Source organism: Nicotiana attenuata, chromosome 9, assembly GCF_001879085.1.
Source record: "Nicotiana attenuata strain UT chromosome 9, NIATTr2, whole genome shotgun sequence".
NCBI lineage: Eukaryota > Viridiplantae > Streptophyta > Magnoliopsida > Solanales > Solanaceae > Nicotiana > Nicotiana attenuata.
Genome location: NC_031997.1, coordinates 48099466 through 48114191, shown reverse-complemented (window position 1 = coordinate 48114191; position 14726 = coordinate 48099466). Strand labels below are relative to the sequence as shown.

General features: G+C 34.8%; 1 protein-coding gene across 1 annotated transcript; it reads left to right on the top strand.

Annotated features, from left to right (window-relative positions):
- On the top strand, positions 1-3294 carry LOC109232406 (protein slowmo homolog). The gene is made up of 2 exons (XM_019398164.1): positions 1-115; positions 2384-3294. Exon 2 carries the CDS (start codon positions 2407-2409, stop codon positions 2965-2967), a length of 561 nt encoding a protein of 186 aa, XP_019253709.1. The 5' UTR covers positions 1-115; positions 2384-2406; the 3' UTR covers positions 2968-3294.

Genomic DNA, 14726 nt, shown 5'->3' with positions numbered 1-14726 from the left:
AATTACATAATGGAAAGCACTACACAGTTGTAGGGCAGCAGCGGTTTTCCATTAATCTCTCTTCTGACTTCTGTGGGCGGTGGTCTCTTTCCAATCTCTGCACCAACAAAAAAAGGTCAGCTTCTGATCTCTGATTATTACCTCAAAATATTTTACACCCTTTTGATTTCTCATATCATTAATTACAAGAAAAATGAAATGTAACTAGATAAAATAAAACATACTTAGGATTCATACCGACTAGTATTGATCCAAATTATTTATGGGATTGAGGTGTAGTTTATTAGTTGATTGATTGATTTTGTTGTAATTGTGATTTGTTGGTCGGCCAGCGATATTGATTTGTGGAAGCATGATTTAGGTCAAGTAGCTGCTTGAGCTGGTGTAATGAAATTCTTTAATTAAGTTTGTAATGGGTTTGTGTTTTTGTCGAGTATTTTGATATGGGTGTGAGAATTTTTGAAGATCCTTTTGAGTTTCGGTTCAGAATTTTAATATTTTGATTTGTGGTCTTTCTCCATTTTAGCTCAAAAAACCTGTTAAACTATTTTTGATTTATCATCATTGTACTAAGCATTAAATGTAACATAAATAAAATAAAACGAAGAATTTATAAAGGTGATTGGTTGATTGATTGATGGATTTGTTGTAGTTGTGATTTGTTGGTCGGCCATTGAAATTGATTTGTACAATCCATGATTTTATATCAAGTAGCTGCTTGAGCTGGTGTAATGAAATTCTTTTAAATAAATTGACCTGCGTTTGTGTTATCGTTGAGTGATCTGATGTGGGTGTGAGAATTTCTGAAGACCCTTTTGAGTTTCTCTTCAAGATTTTGACACTTGATTGTGTTCTTGATCGATTTTAGATTTTGGTATAAAATGATTGAATTTGTTTTTTTAAGAAGGTGCTTGAATTTGCTTATTATTTGTCTTAGTGTCTTGTTCTTTTGTTAAATCAAGCAGCATTTCATGTTCTCATGATTTCTGGAAGGATCATTTAGATGAAGTAGCTGCTCTAGCTAGTGTAGTGAAATTCTATAAAAGAGAAATGGCTTGGGTTTGCGTTTCTTTAATTGTCTTGTTATAGGTGTGAGATTTTTTTAAGACACTTTTTGGCTTGTCGGTTAAATTTGATCTTTGATTTGTTTTCTTGCTCTCCTACTAGCTCTCCCCCCTAAGAATCCCATGTGCGAGTTACCCCGCATACGGCTCAAGTGGCGAAGGCCCTTCCGGTCGCGCTTGGTAAGCGCTTCGATGTAGCCAAGCTTACTACTAGCCGATGAATGTTGATGTCAAATGATTAATTTTTCTTATAGGATGCATTTTCCCCAAAAAAATAAAAAATTGCTTATAGGATGTGAAGATAACTATAAATGTTTCTTTGGATTTTGTCTTTGCCACTGGCAATGAGATTGATTTGTGGAATCAAATCATTCATTCCATAACCTGATAGTTCTTATGTTTAAATCAAATAGCTGCTTGAGTTAGTGTAAGGAAGTATTTTGAAAAATTGGCCTGCAGTTGAGTGTCTTGATATGGGGTATAAATATTTTTGAAAACCTTTTTTGGTCTCTCTCTCTCTCTCACACACACACACACACACACACACAAAAAAAAAAAAAAAAAAAAAAAAAACATTATCTGTTCAATCACTGATTATCAAGTTGAATAAACCAAATTAGTTTATATACAGTCAAGTGTATACTTGTGTGATTGTATAAGAGAGTAATTTGTCATTTGTTGAGAAATATTTCTTGCTACAAGCATGGGATCGATGAGTCTGACACTCACCTGAAAAGGAAATTGAGATTCATTCACAGCATTATATTGCTTTTAATGTTTCTAACATAGGATGTTATAGCAATACTCTAGTGATTGTACAGATAAAGGGGCTTATGTACCTAATTCTTTGATCCTTCACAAACTCTCTCTAATGGTCAGAAAGGCACATTACCTTTTCAATGGGTATATTTTTGTGTTGTTCTCAAAAGACAAATAAGTGGATATTGATTCTTGTGCGAGTGAGAGTGGAAACGACGGAGGGGGAAGCAGGGGGTTTGAGAACATAACCAAATGAACATGCAAATGTTGGAGAATGTTATGCCAGTAATATTGGGTTGAGAATAAGTTACTTGACAGATACTTCATTCTAAGTTGATTTGAGGCGTGTCTGTAATTCAATGTAATGCTGAGCTTGTGAAATGGCAAATTCAAATACTTTCCTTTTGGTAATTAATTCGAGTACTTTTCATGCAAGCGTATTGGTAGAATGATGTTTCAAGCAAATTTTGAACCCAAAAATACATATATTCATTTGTTGCTAACTCATATTGTCAATAGACATTTGTTTGCGTGATTTGCTTACTGTTTCTATTATTCAGGTTTAGAAAATCAAAAGTAAGAGATGGTCAGAGCATATTCACAAGAGCACACATATAAGCACCCATGGGAACGTGTAACTTCTGCATCCTGGCGCAAGTTTGCTGATCCGGAGAACAAGCGCACTCTATCACACATCCTCGAGGTTGACACATTGAACCACAAGCTTGATCCCAGTTCAGGGATGCTTTATACTACTCGTGCCATAACTATCCATGCACCAGGACCATGGTTTGTTCGTAAAATCATTGGTCAGGACATCTGCCACTGTGTAGAATCAACTGTTGTCGATGCCCAATCTCGGTCAATGCAACTCTCCACTCGAAACATTAGTCTCGAGAAGTACATAGAAGTGGAGGAGAAAATCAGATATGACCCTCATCCAGATAATCCAAATTTATGGACCGTCTGCAAGCAGGAAACGAGTATTAGGATCAAGCCGTTTTCAGCTCTGGCTTCAATGGCAGAGAAAATAGAGCAGAAGTGTGTGGATAAGTTTCAAGCAAACAGTGCTAAGGGAAGAGAAGTGATGGAACGGATGTGCAAGTATCTCGAAGCTGAATCCTCGAGAGGCATTACAGCATGATTTAGTAATCCAAATTTACGTTAGGCTTCTTAAGTGCTAGTATTCAACCCCTCCTTTAAAGGTGAGAGGTGAGTTCTTAATGATCGCTGTTGGCGGATGAATATCATAGCATGTAAAAGAGGACACCAATCATGGATTGTTCCTTCTGAACTTTTTGTAAGCTGTAGTAGATGCAATAACAAAGTTATCATAGCATTTCATTGTGAGAATGTTACCTAGATGCACATTTTACTTTAAAATGCTGCAGTTTGAATGTGTAGACATTGTATGCTTCATCTTAAATGGTTTAACCAATGATCATATATATCTGTCTATCTGGTTCACTTCTGAAGTATCTCAAACAAATAAAAGAATTTATGCTCTAGAAGAGCTTGTATTTAAGTGCATTTTTATCCAAATAGTACTGTTATTTTTGTACTAACTCGCAACAACACAACTTCATTATAGTTAGTTCAAAGACTGAGATCTCGTTCCAACAGTTCTTCCGTGAAGGCTCTCTTTTATTTTCAGGATGGAACCTTTGTTCAGGACCCAGTGAAATTTCACTAGTGGGGTCCGGGGAGGGTAGTGTGTACGCAGACCTTACCCCCTACCCTGAGGGAGTAGAGAGGTTGTTTCCGATAGACTCTCAGAGGCAATATATCAGTACTATCAACAGAAACCATAGAGAAAAATAACAGCATCACAAGAACTAGAAAATAGATGAAAAGCAAAACAATAACCAGTAGATAAAAAAACGGAAGAGAGTAAAGGTTACCACAATGGCATTTAAATCCAGTTAAGCCAACCTTTTTTGTGACAAGAGCTGCACTGCTTAGGACCCTCCTTAGCCTCCAATTCGGCAGACTCACGGGAACTTGAAGCTACACACTTTGCTTCCACAGAATCAGGTTGCACATACACAGAGCTAACTATCAGTCCCTTCTCTCTGACACTTGATCCATTGACAAGGTTTTCTATTGATGACGCCGCAAGCTTACACTGTTCTTGTTTCAATATCATGTCCTTATAACAGTTGGAGCACATGTTCATGCTTGCAGCACTTCCGACGAATCAACGGTTGTTAATGCACAAAATAGGGCCTTCTGAAGGATGGTTGCATCCTGTTTCATCGTGCTCCATATTGTCAAATTCTCCTGCAAAGAATTCATTTAAAGATACAAATCATTGATATATAAAAAAAATCCAGCACCTTTCTCTCCAGAGAAAAGAATAAGCGACAAAGGGAGAGTAGTGTGAAGACCCCTACCTCGTGAAGGTAGAGAGGCTGTTTCCGATAGACTTCTTGGCTCAAGGAAAGCGTAATCATAGTTAATGGTTAAGGTTTTTAAAAAGGGTCATCCCATCCATTTATTCAGGAAAAAATCTGCTTCCTAAAGACTCTACCAACTGGTAGACTAGAAAACCGAAAACAACAATATGGTTTTTGCTTCAAAGTTAAAAAGCCTGCATCTAGTCGTGAAACATAATCGATTACAGTACATAAAGTCGATCTAAAATCAAGAAACAAAAATGATACTAATAAAGTTTAATCAAGATCCTCAAAGCTACTAATTATTATGAGTAAAGAACTTTAGAATAGCCATTTTTCTAAAATTCTATTCTGATACTTACAGACACAAGCTATACCAACTACATCAAACAATTCTTAAAAGGTAAGATATCCAAAATAAAGCTCGGAGACATACAAGTTAAATAATGGATTAACCCCAAGAAACAAAAAGGGTAATCATAATGCTTAATCAATATACTTAAAGATATCAATGTTCATGAGCAAAGTGCAAACAAACTTCAAAGCCAGCAACTTTAAAAGCCTTGAATTAACACCAATTTCTAATATCACAAATACAAGCTATACAAATTACGCATCACATCAAACAATTCTTTAAGGGTAATATCCAAATGAAGAACATACAAGTAAAATCAAAAGATTATCCTAACAAACAAAAAGAGCAGTCGAAAAGCCTAATCAAGAACCTTAACAATACCAACTTTTATTATTTTTTTGATAACCACCTTAACGATATCAATTTTCACTAGCAAAATAACTTCACAGACTGCAACTTTATGCCCTTAAAGTGATACTCCTTCCAATAATCACAAACACAAGCCACGCCTTAACACAATCAATCAATTCTATCCATATATGTAAAACAAAAGATTATCCTAACAAACAAAATTGGTAGTCATTGTTAAAAAAATAATAATAACAATATTTTTTTAATATCTCAAAAAGAATATTTAAATTGATGTCTAGGTTCATTCTTTTAGTGGGTCTTTATTAGACTAATCAATAGAATATATTTTAATATCTATAACTGAAAATTATAATATATTGTTTATATTATAACATACCTTTTATTAGCATTCAAAGCCTTTAAATCCTTTATTTTGAAACCTTTGTCAGTTAGCAACAGCCATTATGGCTGTGAATGTTAACGTTTGAAACGTTTTGGTAGATTAAAAAGCCTTTATGGCTTTTGACAATTTGATGTCAGAAAGTGCATTTCTTTGCACTATATATATATTTTTTTGTTTTCATCTTCTAGAGTGTGTGGAAAAACATATTCATTATATTTATAATAANATATTCGTATATATATATATATATATATATATATATATATATATATATTTGTTTATATATATATATATATATTTGTTTTCATCTTCGAGAGTGTGTGCAAAAAGTTAAAAAGCTTTTCTTCCTTTTTCTTTTGTGCTGGGTTTTCCTCTTATAAGTCTTTGTTGTTTCTGCTCCTAGTTATACTAGAAGAGCTTGTTGAATCCTGGGGGATACGCCTAATATTATTCATCTCGGTGTGGGCGAAATATCCTTAAGGACAGTGTCTTTGACACGCCTCAAGCTAAACCATTTATTCTCCATAATCATCCAATTTTTCCAACAATCTTAAGGATATTTACACGCTGTTATTATGGAGCTGCTAATGTTGTTGTTGTTGCTACTACACCCGCTGCGCCTACTGTTTCTGTTGTTGTTCCATCGCTAATTACATGTGCCAAATCTTTTTCCGATGTTTTGAAAATTACGGTTTCTGGTGGAGATAATTTTAACCGCAAGCACGCTGTTGTTGACAAAGGAAAAGAAATTGCAACTAGAAGCAGCCTTGTGGAGGACAACAACCGTCAGAGAAAATCAAGTAACAGGTATGACGAAAGAAATGGTTATAAGCCCAAAACCAACTATCAAACCTTCAAGGAAAAAAGCAACTGCTTTGTGTGTGGCAAACCTGGCCGCTATGTTGCTCAATGTCGAAAAAGGGTTGGGAATGACAATCCCACTAAGGCTAAAGTGAATTTGACTGAAGCCAAAGTGGATGATATAATTGTTGCGGTTGTTCCCCAAGTGAACCTTGTGGCCAATGTGAAAGATTGGATGTTAGATTCTGGTGCCACTAGGCACATATGTGCTAACAAAAAAGACTTTGTGTCTTACACCCAAGTTGAGGAGGGAGAAGAAGTTGTCTATCTTGGTGACTCAAGAACTACTCAAGTTCTTGGAAAAGGCAAAGTTCTTCTCAAACTCACATCTGGCAAAACTTTGGCATTGAATGACGTGTTGCATGTTCATAGTATCCGAGCCAATTTGGTCTCTGTGGGATTATTAGGAAAAGTGGGGGTGAAGGTTTCTTTTGAATCTGATAAGGTCGTGTTGACCAAGAATGATAATTTTGTTGGCAAGGGTTATTATAGCCATGGCTTGTTTGTACTCAATGTTATGAATGAAAATGCTAGTTCTTCTGCTTACTTGATTGATTCTTTTAATTTATGGCATGATAGATTAGGACATGTTAGTTTATTTTACATTAAGAAAATGCATTCTGAAGGTCTTATTTCAAATATTAATTTTTCGAATATTGATAAGTGTGAAGTTTGTGCAGAAGCTAAACAAACTAAGAAATCATGTGCTTCAGTATTTAGAGAATCTGAATTATTAAGTTTAATTCATACTGATCTAGGAGACTTGAAACAAACTATGACTAGAGGAGGGAAAAAAATATTATGTTACTTTTATAGACGATTTTTTTAGATATACAAAAGTTCATTTGTTGAGAAATAAAGATGAAGCTTTTAATAAGTTTTTAATTTATAAATCTGAAGTAGAAAATCAATTGAATAAGAAAATCAAAAGAGTTAGATCCGATAGAGGTGGTGAATTTATTTTTTTGAATGATTATTCTGAGAAAGAGGCATAATTCACGAGATAACTCCGCCCTATTCTCCACAATCTAATGGTAGCGGAAAGAAAAAATAGGACCTTAAAGGAAATGATGAATAGCATGCTTGTTAGTTCTGGTGCTCCGGATAATCTTTGGGGTGAAGCCATTTTATCTGCTTGTCATTTACAAAATAGAATTCCTTATAAGAAAACGGGTAAAACTCCTTATGCGTTGTGGAAAGGGTATCCACCTAATTTGAAATATTTGAAAGTGTGGGGGTGCCTTGCTAAAGTTATGTTGCCTGATCCTAAGAAAAGGAAAATAGGATCTAAAACATCTGATTGTATATTTATTGGGTATGCTGAAAACAGTGCAGCATACAGATTTTTAGTAGTCAAAAGTGATGTACTTGAAAACAATAATTATTGAAACAAAAAATGCTGAATTTTTTGAAAATATTTTTTCTTTGAAATTTGAGAAAATTTCTGATGCTCCTATTATTCCAAGTGATAATATTTCACATGTTCCAATTGTTCAAAATAATTTTGAAAGTGAGGATTTAAGAAGAAGCAAAAGGCCAAAGAAAGAAAAATCTTTTGGTAATGATTTTTATATTTATCTTGTGGATAATGATCCTTTAACATATTCTGAAGCTATTTCTTCATCTGATGCCTCATTTTAGAAAGAAGCTATTGATGTAGAATTAAATTCAATTTTACAAAATAAAATTTGGATTTTAGTTGATTTACCTCTGGGAGCTAAACCCATTGGTTGTAAATGGATTTTTAAGAAGAAACTCAATCCGGATGGTTCCATTGATAACTACAAATCTAGACTTGTTGCAAAAGGTTTTACCCAAAAGCAAAATGTTGATTATTTTGATACTTATGCTCCTGTAACTAGAATTTCCTCAATTCGTGTTTTTACTTGCCTTGGCTTCTATTTATAAACTTTTTATTCACCAAATGGATGTTAAAACTGCATTTTTAAATGGTGATTTGGAAGAGGAAATTTACATGGAGCAACCTGAGGGTTGTATAGTGTCTGGCCAAGAAAACAAAGTATGTAAATTGCTAAAATCTTTATATGGTCTAAAGCAAGCACCTAAACAGTGGCATGAAAAATTTGAACAAGTATTGATTAATGATGGTTTTTCATCAATTGAAGTAGATAAATGTGTTTATACAAAATGTGTAGATCGTACATGTGTTATTTACTTGCCTTTATGTGGATGACATGCTTATTTTAGTTCTAGCCTTGATTTGGTACATAAAACCAAATTTTTCTTGTCTTCTAATTTTGAGATGAAAGACATGGGAGAAGCTAGTGTTATTTTAGGCATGAAAATTATAAGAGATGACAATAGTTTGATGCTGACTCAAGAACATTATGTTGAAAGAATTCTTAAAAAATTTGATAATTTTGATGTGGTACCTGTAAGCACTCCTTATGATGCTAGTAGTCAATTAAAAAAGAATAAGGAGATGCTATAGATCAAAATAAATATGCTCAAGTTGTTGGTAGTCTAATGAATTTGATGAATTTTACTAGACCTGATATTGCATATGTTGTGTGTAGATTGAGTAGATATACTCAAAACCGAGTTATGATCATTGGAATGCATTAGTAAGAGTAATGAAATATTTGATAGGTACCATGAACTATGGTATTAAATATAGTGGATTTCCCACTGTACTAGAAGGATACAGTGATGCTAACTGAATCTCTGATTCAGATGAGACAAAATCCACTAGTGATTATGTGTTCACCCTCGGTGGGGTGCTGTGGCATGGAAATCAGCTAAACAAACAATAATAGCTATATCTACCATGGAATCTGAGTTTGTGGCATTGGAATTGGCTGGCAATGAGGCCGGGTGGTTAAAGAACCTTTTGGCGAGTATTCCACTAGGAATTAAACCGACACCTTCTGTGTTGATGCATTGTGATTACCAAGCTGCAATAGCCATTGCTAAAAATAAATCCTTTAATGGGAAGAGTAGACATATCCGATTGAGATATAATGTGATAAAGCAGTTGCTGAAAGATGGAATTATTTCCATAGATTATGTGAAGTCAGAAGTGAATTTGGCCGATCCTCTGACTAAACCTTTGGGAAGAAAATTAATATATGAAACATCGATGGGAATGGGACTTTTGCCAATTTAAGTTTTATCAACTATGATGGTAATCCAACCTATATGATTGGAGATCCCATGAAGTAGGTTCATATGGGTAATAACAAGTCATTAGTTGATCAAATGTGCACTATTAAATTATATCCCTTCCTATGATGTGTGTATATATAGTGCAAGACTGCAAGGAATGGGAGGCTGAGTTATTAAACTCTTAATCTAATCCATAGCCTAATTTTAGGTGGTGTATTGCGCTGCAGAATACACTTGATGGATGGACCTATATGAGTGTGGAGTGGGGCCGCTCCTATGAAATTTGTGGCGAAATTTCTAGAGCACTCATGAAAACCAGGCGCGCGCATGGCCTATTAGCGCAAAATCGCGACAAACAACAAAGTGTGTACGGGTATAGTGTGATAGGTAAGACACTAAACTTACAAAAGAATTCTTGGTTCATAGAAGTTCTGAACTTCACCATTTGTTCTGTAAGTTTAATCTTATTTTATCTAGGTCTGGTTCATAGTCCAAGAGACGCCGGATTGACGCATTATGCTCATTTGTGAAAACCCAACAAATTCTTTTTATATTCTTTTTGAGCTATGTGGGGATTGTTAAAAAATAATAATAACAGTATTTTTTTAATATCTCAAAAAGAATATTTAAATTGATGCCTAGGTTCATTCTTTTAGTGGGTCTTTATTAGACTAATCAAGAGAATATATTTTAATATCTATAACTGAAAATTATAATACATTGTTTATATTATAACATACCTTTTATTAGCATTCAAAGCCTTTAAATCCTTTATTTTGAAACCTTTGTTAGTTAGCAACAACCTTAATGGCTGTGAATGTTAACGTTTGAAACGTTTTGGTAGGCTTTAAAAAGCCTTTATGACTTTTGACAATTTGATGTCAGAAAGTGCACTTCTTTGCAATATATATATATATATATATTTGTTCTCATCTTCGAGAGTGTGTGCAAAAAGTTAAAAAACTTTTTCCCTTTTCTTTTGTGCTGGGTTTTCCTCTAATAAGTCTTTGTTGTTTCTGCTCCTAGTTATACTAGAAGAGCTTGTTGAATTCTGGGGGATACGCCTAATATTATTCATTTCGGTATGGACGAAATATCCTTAAGGACAGTGTCTTTGACACGCCTTAAGCTAAACCATTTATTCTCCATAATCATCCAATTTTTCCAACAGTCATAAAGCTAGATTAAGAACCATAAATATACCAACTTTGACGAGCAAAATAACTTCAAAGACTGCAACTTTATGGCTTTAAGTGACATCCTTTTCCAATAATCACAAACACAAGCCATACCTTACCACATCAAACAATTCTCTACGGTTAATATATCCAAATGAAGCTCGAAAACATACAAATAAAAGCAAAAGATTATCCTAAGAAACAAAAAGGGTAGTCATAAATCTCAATCAAGAACCTTAAAAATACCAACTTTCACTAGCAAAATAACTTCAAAGACTGCAACTTTTATGCTTTTACAGTGACACCCTTTTCAAATAATCACAAACACAATCCACACCCACCACAATCAACCAATTCAATCCAATAAAGCAAAGACATACCAGTAAAATAAAAGATCAAACACCATACAAAAAGAAACAAAAATTCTAAAAAAAGATATGTCTGTACTAACAAAGCAAAAGGGTAAAAAAAATTAAATCAAAATAATAACCTATTCTCGAGGCAATCCACAAATCAGCAAACAACAATTTCATCTTTAACTCAAACTTTTCATATTAATCATCTAAAATTCACCCTGTTTGGTTTTTCTTTTCATTAAACTCACATATTAACGAAAAGAAAAAGGAAAAGAATTGGGAGGCATATTCTACATAAGAAAGTAAAAAAACAAAAGATATATGGAAAGAAATTTAGCTGACTGACCAAAGAAGAGATTAAGATAGCTACGAGAGAGAGATAAGAATGAACTTTGAGAGTTTTGTTTGCTTCTTCTGTCTTTTGGTTTTCTTTTTCTCTGCCAAAGAAGTAGCTTTGCTGAGTGTGTAAATTTTTATCACTTAATTATGATTAATTAATTAATTTATATTTTTATATATTAAATCACTTAATTGAATAATTTGATCATTTGGTATGAAAGTACGGATAAACATTTACCATATGACTTTTTGATAAAAGTTATGATACTTTATTGTTTAAGTAGTCATATTTGACACTTTATTGATGATTTTCTTGCATTCACTTTTTCCTTCTTTTTAATAGTAACTATATGTTTTTTTGTTTATAAATTTCTACATATAGGGACTTATTGTCACAACTCGAAATTCCCACCGTCGGGACCGTGATGACGCCTAACATTTCACTTGCTAGGCAAGCCAACGTTAGAACCTATTATCCATTTTTAACAGTTGAATTGAATAACGAGAAATACTGAAATAACTGAAATAAGAATGCGGAAGCTAAAATTGTCAAACACCTACTACAAAATTCCTTAACCTGGTGTCACAAGTGCACGGGCTACTAGAGTAATGCATACAATGGTCTGAAATAAATACAAAACTGTCGGAATGAAAATACACAGATAAATATAAACAAAGAAGGGGACTTCAGGAGCTGCGGGCGCTGAGCAGTCGTACCTAAGTCTCCACAGGCTGTCAAATCCGAGCTCTCTAGTAGCCGCCGCTGGGACCAACTCCAAAATCTGCACAGAAGTGCAGAGTGTAGTATCAGTACAACCGACACCATGTACTGGTAAGTGCCGAGCCTAATCTCGACGAAGTAGTGACGAGGCTAAGGCGGGTCACCTATACTATAACCTGTACGCAGTATATAATAATGACAGAAAATGGAAATACAGAACAAGGTTTAACAGTCAATTATAAACAATAACTACAGCCTCAAGAAATGAACCAATGTCGTCCAGAATTACCAATCCTTAGCATTTCAAATGAGAACACTGAAAACCAAACACAGCTCAGGGAATGTAAACATATAGGTTGTTGCGGCGCGCAACCCGATCCCACCGTACAGTACGGAATCCTCCCTTATTTCACCGTAATAACATCAACAACATAGATAATATATAAATGTTGCGGCGCGCAACACGCCCATCATATATCAATATCAGTATCATAAATCACCCTTGTTTCACCATATCAATCCACCCTTATTCCTAGTGTTGCGCGCGTGCAACCCGATCCTACCATATAGTACATATTCACCCTTATTCCACCATATCATTCCACCTTTATTACACCTACTGCAGCGTGCAACACGATCCCACCATATCAGTACCAAGTACTCAATGCACAATCAAATCAACAGTTCAAACCGTAAGACTTTTATGATCCATAAATACCAAACTGAACCAAAAGGAAACCTTGTACAATATAGAAAATCTACACGAGTAATGCTACACAGCAAGACCAATCCAGTAATTGACAATTAGAAGGTGCAAGTAAGCCAATTTAAGCAAATAGCAGGGAATCATGAAACTATGAAAGGGCTAACATCATTAATAGGAGAAGGTATTGATTAACAAGTAGCAGTTAAGCATGGAAAGCATTTAAAGCATATAACAACTGAGACAGGAAGGAAATAATCAAGGAAAAGCGGAAAAATCAGGGAAAACAGATAATTCGGCGGCGTATAAGCACTCGTCACCTCGCATATACGCCGCTCACACGGAATTCACATAACACATAGTCCGAGGGTTCCTAATCCCCTCAAGTCAAGGTTAACCACGACACTTACCTCACTCTGCAGTCAATTCAAAGCTCTACCGGGGCCTTTCCCCTAGAATTCGCCTCCAAACCACTCGTATCTAACCACACTTGACTCAATAATATAAAATATTGCTAAAGGAATCAATTAAAATGCATAAATTTAGAATTCCCAAACTTTCCCCCAAAAAGCCAAAAACCGACTCCGGGCCCGCTTGGTCAAAACACGAGGTTCGCACCAAAATCCATTTACCCATTCACCCCCGAGTCCGATTATGTAATTAGTTTTGAAATCCGACCTCAATTTGAGGTTTAAATCCCAATTTCTCAAAAATTCCTAATTCTACCCAAATCCCAATTTCCACCATAGAAACTAGATTTTAGGTTAAAAACTTGTGAAATATAATGAAAGATTGAAAGAAAGTGGGTTAAAATCACTTAGCAATGAATTGGGGAAGAAAGGGTCTTGGAAAAATCGCCCCTAGGTTGTTCTTGTTTTGAAAATTTGAAGAATGAGAGAAAATCCCGTCTAAGTCTCATTTTGGTCAGTTGCAGGTGTCGCATTTGCGACCTGGAGTTCGCAAATGCGAACCCCGCAATGCGAACAATCCTCCGCAAATGCGAAGAATGTCCTAGGCCTGCTGTCATCGCAAATGCGAACCAGTGTTCGCAAATGCGGACTGTGAGGATCACAAATGCGACCTAGAGCTTCGCAATTGCGAAGGTCACCCCAGCCCCACTGCTCGCAAATGCGATGGTCTCTTCGCAAATGCAAGGCTCGCATTTGCGAGCCAGACCTTGCAAATACGAAGTCTGCAGATCTGATACACCATCTGCTATGTTTTAATTAAGGGCAATTTAGTCAAAATACCTTTTATCTCTAGGAGTTAGTATTTTTTTAATGGGTGTGTCAAAGGTTAAAAAATCACTTATTATGGACCGGAGGAAGTACTATATTTTTTTTCACAAACCAAAGCACGGTTGCATTTAGAAGTGTTTCCCCTTAAATTTCTGCACCTTAAGTATTTGTAGATCAACAAAATCAAAAGAGAAAATGTTGAAACAAGACATCATAATAGAAGATACTCCCTCCGGTTCATAATAAGTAATTTTTTGGCCTTTTCTATTTGTGATTCAAAATAAGTGATTTTTCCAGATTTCAAGAATGAATTAATTATTTTTTTTCTAAATTGCATTTGGAGTAAATAGTGTTGGAGTATGTGTTAGGAGTGTTTATGTGAAGAGATAGTAAAGGTTAATGTAATTAATGTTAAGAAGTAAATTTTTTAATCTGTATGCAAACAACCAAAAAATCACTTATTGTGGACCGGAGGGAGTACAATTCACATTTTGTAAAAGTGGAGTAAAGTCATATAAACAACATCATTCTTTGTTTTGCTAAACATATTAATCTAAACATGCATAAAATTTTTTAACCTTGGGGCAAATATCGAAAATTTGAAATTAGAGTATGAATAAAACTTCCAGAAAATTTAAGGTGGAGAGTGGTAATATTAAATTTTGTAAAGAACATATTGGGAACTGGGATAGTACCATAATTACAATATACCAAAAACTAAAGGGTGATTATTAGAATAATTAAAACGAAAACGTCTTAAATTAGGAAGCCACTTTTCATTTGCTGATTAGCTATCAAAACAGTATAATAAATTTTCTTCTTCCCCAATTTGCTTTACACTATCACACCTATAGGCCTTTAACCCCCCCCCCCCCC